Raw genomic sequence first — 5,298 nt, 5'->3', positions numbered from 1 at the left:
ATAGAACGAAATATTGATTGCATACTACTGTATAAACTTGTCAGAAAAGGTTCGGAAACTTAAATTCAAACGAATGCTCGGACCCGCTATGTTTATTGTGTTCATGATTGTCGTCTTCCTCATCATCATGAACATCTCCTTCACCATCATCAGCGAAAGCTTCGCCGAGGTGATTTTCTTAATAAAACGACATATTTGAATACACTGTTATATAAACTTGTCAGAAAAGGTTCGGAAACTTGAATTCAAACGAATGCACGGACTCGCCATGTTGATTGTGCTCAATGTTGTCGTGTTCCTCATCATCATAAACATGTTTTTCACCATCAGCAGCGATTTTCTGCACAGAACGACATATTTGATACTGTTATTTGAACTTGGCACAAAAAGTTCAGAAACTTAAATTTAATCAAACATGTCTCTTTCGTTACTTTATCAACTGGAAAAGAATTAGGTATCGCTTAAAACCTGTATACCACCGTTCACGATTATACCAAAAATCATTTTTAGACAGACAAGGACGACGTGGTACTGCACTCAAGTTTTTTCATAACTTATTTCAACAGTGCCACGTACAGAGAACAATATACCCATTTCTACACCTGGGTGGAGGGAGGAAAGTCGTGTAAAGTGCCTTTCCCAATGGCACAATATCGGTGGTGTCAGGGGATTCGAACCCGGGACCGCTGGGTTCTGGGCCGAGCACCCTGCCGTTACGCCACATGTACACGACCCCACAAAGTCATCATATACCAAATTTGTCATGATCTTGCATTTACAAGTCAAACACCAGAGCTGACTATGCGAGTGAGTCACAAAACAAAATTGTGCCACGTTTTGGTTGTTTTTTGTTTGTTTATTCCAACATCAAAAACAACACATAGTGATGCCGCACTCAAGCAAGACACGCATATTTAAGCGGCATTACTAAACACAGATACACAACACGTGACGAAGTATACGTATGGTACGGGAACAATACAGGAGCCGAGGTGTGCCTTGTTTTCAGTATACCTTATTTGTCTACACAATATATCGATAGCAACAACAGACTGAAAAAAGTAGCTATAGCAAGCAATTATTATTTAGGACAAATGCAGTTATTTGAAACTACGTACTGTACGTACTTATTTTGTATATCATTTGCATAATACAACACGGTATAGGTCTACTCTATAGAGGACTTATGCCATAGATATACTTGAATCCGAAATACTACAATTAAGTGCCTCCAGTATGATTTAGTGTACAAAATACAATTTGAATGTACTATTTCGTAAAATTAGGAAGTTGGTACTTTTGTCAGGTGTCCAATTTCAGTTTGCACATTTTTAGATTTTTAATTCTGATATAGAACTTCTTTTTTTTATACCCCAATTAAGGTTCACAAGGACTTATACAACCAGGAGAACGACTATGAAATCGTGGACTTTCTACTCAGCGGTCTGAAGAAGGGGCTCCGGCTGATGAAAAGCATGGTTGTGGCAATGGACGAGGATGAGGACAGAGGTAGGTACAGAACACCTTCATGTGGTGTATGATTATTATATCCTCCTACGCAGAGCCTCACCCGAGGAATACACAATATTAATATTTCATTTCGCACAGGTAAAAAGAAAATGATACATACATACATATAACTAATCAAAATACATGGTGCTGGGGAAAGTAGAGATCAATCTAATCTATAAGATTCCTTCCCCACTTTTCTTAAACAAGATGATTTACAATAATGAATCAAAATGTAGAAACAAAGGAGTAATTAACAACTTGATATCATAACAACTAACAAATCAATAACTAATGATGATAAAAGATATCAACTAAATTACCTTTACCTTTTTTACTAAATTATTATGTGTAAAATACAAATGCCTAATATACTTTGATGTCGCTCTGCTAAACCGGGCTGAGGTTTCCACTTTTGTAGGCGTGGCCTCTAAACAGCTGTCAGCCAATCAGAGAATCGCCTACTTGTTTTCTTTAGGTAAAGGCAATTCTCTGATTGGTCGAATGCTGGTTAGAGGTCACGCCCACAAAATCGGAAACCTCAGTCCGTTTAGGCAGAGCCTACCCAGGGTACAGTATAGCGGCTGTCTGTATGAGAATGATTGGTGTAGCGTATGACTGTAATTATAAAAATAGGTTCATGCTAGATTCATCCATTCAGAACTGGTAGTCATTACGCTGTGTCCAATATTTGTGATTTTAAGTAAATCGTATTTAAGACTATCATATTTGATAATTTGTGATTGGTGCCATGTGATTGATATCATACCTACCCTATAAGCAAGAATTAAAACTGCAACAAAGAAGCATTACAAAGTAACGCTCGAGCCTTGTTCTAAATATAAATTATGTTTTATGAGATTGATATGCGTTTACACTTTTCTTGCAGTTCCTGTTTACATCGACTTCGAGCCGGAGTGCATCGTGGAGCGGTCCAACCAGCTGTTCCACTCCATCATCCGGCTGTACGTCAGGGAAGGGTTCGAGGATGAAGACACAAAAGTCGTCTTACAGGAGATGAGGTAGCTATATAGGTCCCCCTCTCACTGGACCCACGGCACGCTGGCGGCGTCGCTGCGGCCGATTGAACTGACTGACTCAACGAACTTCATCGACAAAAAACGAATCTTTTTAAGCTTTGTATGTTTTGTTGTATTTTTGGTCACACCTGTCCCTGTACGTTCTGAATGACATGCCCATTGTAAAATCAAGGTAACACAAATATGCAGTTTAGGACGCAGCGACGCCACCAGCGTGCCGCCGGTCCAGTGAGAGGGGGGCTGTAGTTCTGCTTCACTTGGTTTGGGAGGAAAAGAAGGATTACAGTTCTAGTGATCTCTTTTACAGCTATAATCTATTTTCGGGCAGAAATGAGCATGAGACGCTATGCCCCATGTGGGGCACTGTCCAGTATTTTGTAGATGTAGATGTAGATGTAGATGTAGATGTAGATGTAGATGTAGATGAGACGGCAAAAAGACTTTTGAGGTACACAAAAAGAAAAAGAAGCAGTCATCCTCATTTGAGGTGAAGCATAATGCTTTTTGAGGTGCACAAGATCTGCTTTAATTTACAGACGTCAATGTACGTTACATACATGTATACAGCATATCGCTAACTAGCTATAGTTTCACCGTGTTACAATATGCATTAAGTGCTATACAAATCCTTGAAGATGAGCTTCTAACGATAGCAATGCCTTTTCTAATGCTACTTCAGATGTGCAAAGTTAATCCGATATGCAGAGGTTAGGTATGACAGGTCGTTCAGTGTAATATATGGCCGCGTGCCTGTGCAGCTGGTGTGTTACGCCGAAGGGTTGTTATGACGGCTATACAGATACAGATACACATACTTGTTTGTGTTTACAGTGATTCAGGCATCTCCGTCGATGACTTGGCTCTATCCGTGATGCGGGAACATCATAACCATGGGGGATCCAGGAAGGTCCATGTCTACCGCGAAGACATCGATGTGGAGTGGTGTCCGGAACTGAACTCAGATGGAGAGCGTGTCTTCGTCAGCCAGCCCTGCGATAGCGAATGGACTCTGAGGGAAACTTGCAGCACGGCAAAGAGGGCAGCCGGCAGATCTGACAAGAGAGATTCCCGTGGCTTCTCCAGGTCTAAAATTCCAAAAAGCGTCACATTTGATGACGTTTTTACAGGCAAGGCATCGCCACCACATCATAGCCGGAGTCAGAAACCACCAACCGTACATCGTCAGAAGGGTAATAGAGACTCGTGGTACATACCCGGACCAGGCTCTCCAGATAACATTGACGTTGTCCACAGCAACAGTTACCAGGCAACGGCGGGTCTGTCTTCTACAGCTGTTTCCCGCAAACCTGTAGCCTTGACCACGGCCTCTACTGCAGCAGAGAAGAAACCCACTGGGTTTCCAGCCGCAGCCGTTTACGTTGAACCTGACGAGATTTCCCTAGACAACCAGATTTTGAGTGACAATGACAAGGAAGTTGAGAATGGGTTTGACTTCCCGACAGACGAGAGAGATCTTCTCACCCCAGCCGTTTATGTGGCGCCCTCTAACGACGATGGGTGGCAAGACATGTATGACCAACTCACCGATGACTGCAGCGGAACAGTTGAGGAACTCGAGGTGGTTCCTGCAAGTGAGATGGGCTATGTGATGGACGAGAGTGGCGGAGAGACGCCAGACATATGGTACTCTGTCCCTGGGGAAGAGGACTGTTAACCACCTCATAACGCCTTCGATGTCACCAACTGGGAAGAACTGGGAATATATGGACAATCAAAGAAACATGGATAGGCAAATGTATCTATCAACTTGCTTGTTCCTTGTGTCAGCTCCTTTATTCTATTTCCTTTGAAGTTATTCTTAACATAACATAACATTATTATTTTCTTCTACACCTGTTCGTCTATCGCAGTACCTATCGTTGAATGGCAAGAGTGTACTGTATGTATACTGGCTACGACAGTGGCGAAATTTACAAAAAAATGTCTGAGTAGAATCGATCCTTAGGTCGACAGCAAGGCGTAAGGATAATTTTGTCGTGAAATTTATGTTTCAAGTGACACACAGAGACTATCAGACTACATGAGATTTTGAAACATTTTACCTTTTGAATCGTTGATCAAATGCGATGTGGCATTGGCTTAATTGTGAGCACGCAATGATGTATAAAGTTGCACCGAATAAGCTCGTTCACACTCCCGTGTACGCATGTGCAGCGACAGGAATTGTGGGTAGAATGTCAAAGGTGAAAGCTTGTAAACCGTTCTCTTCTCGACCATTGTTTCGATATGCATAACAATGTCCAGATGTGTTTTCTTTGATATGTCTCAGTAGCCTTCACCTTTGACATTACCAACTATTCTTGTCGCCGCTCATGCGTCGTCGGAAGTGGGAATGAGCATATATTATACGTTTGTTAGTAAGTGTGATAAAGGACGATTAGAACATGTTTTGCATGTACATGTCTCTATATATACGTTTGTGAAGGTTTATATGTCTCTATATACTTCATCACTGATCAATGCGTGTTATGTCCAAAGTTTAAAACGGGCTTTTATATGTTTTTAACGTTTCACAAGTATTTACTTGACAATGTGTATCGTGTGACTGTTTGAATGTTGCTTTTGGTTTATTGCAATGAGTTTAAGTTATGACGAAATCGGGGGATATTTCATATCCGCAGAGGCGAAAGAATTGAGAAGAACGCTATGTTTATGCACAATGAGTGCTTAAGAAAAGAGACATAATGTTTGGAAATATATATCTATAAAAGATTAGAGTGATATTTTG

At 41.1% G+C, this 5,298-nt stretch overlaps 1 protein-coding gene across 1 annotated transcript; it reads left to right on the top strand.

Annotated features, from left to right (window-relative positions):
• The first annotated feature begins 80 nt into the window (after positions 1-80).
• Positions 81-4,333, top strand: LOC136423164 (uncharacterized). Its single transcript, XM_066411212.1, has 4 exons — positions 81-169; positions 1,383-1,509; positions 2,399-2,531; positions 3,381-4,333. The coding sequence occupies exons 1-4, from the start codon at positions 89-91 to the stop codon at positions 4,222-4,224; spliced, it is 1,185 nt and encodes a 394-aa protein (XP_066267309.1). The 5' UTR covers positions 81-88; the 3' UTR covers positions 4,225-4,333.
• Positions 4,334-5,298: the final 965 nt, after the last annotated feature.

The sequence above is a fragment of the Branchiostoma lanceolatum genome, chromosome 17 (assembly GCF_035083965.1).
Source record: "Branchiostoma lanceolatum isolate klBraLanc5 chromosome 17, klBraLanc5.hap2, whole genome shotgun sequence".
Classification (NCBI taxonomy): domain Eukaryota; kingdom Metazoa; phylum Chordata; class Leptocardii; order Amphioxiformes; family Branchiostomatidae; genus Branchiostoma; species Branchiostoma lanceolatum.
The sequence above is the reverse complement of the archived record's forward strand: the minus strand, read 5'-3'. Positions and strand labels throughout refer to the sequence as shown.

Excerpts from the sequence above, each read along its gene's own strand:
- LOC136423164 (XM_066411212.1), top strand. The coding sequence starts at position 89 with ATGTTTATTGTGTTCATGATTGTCGTCTTCCTCATCATCATGAACATC. Across the intron at positions 170-1,382 it reads TCAGCGAAAGCTTCGCCGAG|GTTCACAAGGACTTATACAA; the intron begins GTGATTTTCTTA and ends ACCCCAATTAAG. Across the intron at positions 2,532-3,380 it reads GTCGTCTTACAGGAGATGAG|TGATTCAGGCATCTCCGTCG; the intron begins GTAGCTATATAG and ends TTGTGTTTACAG.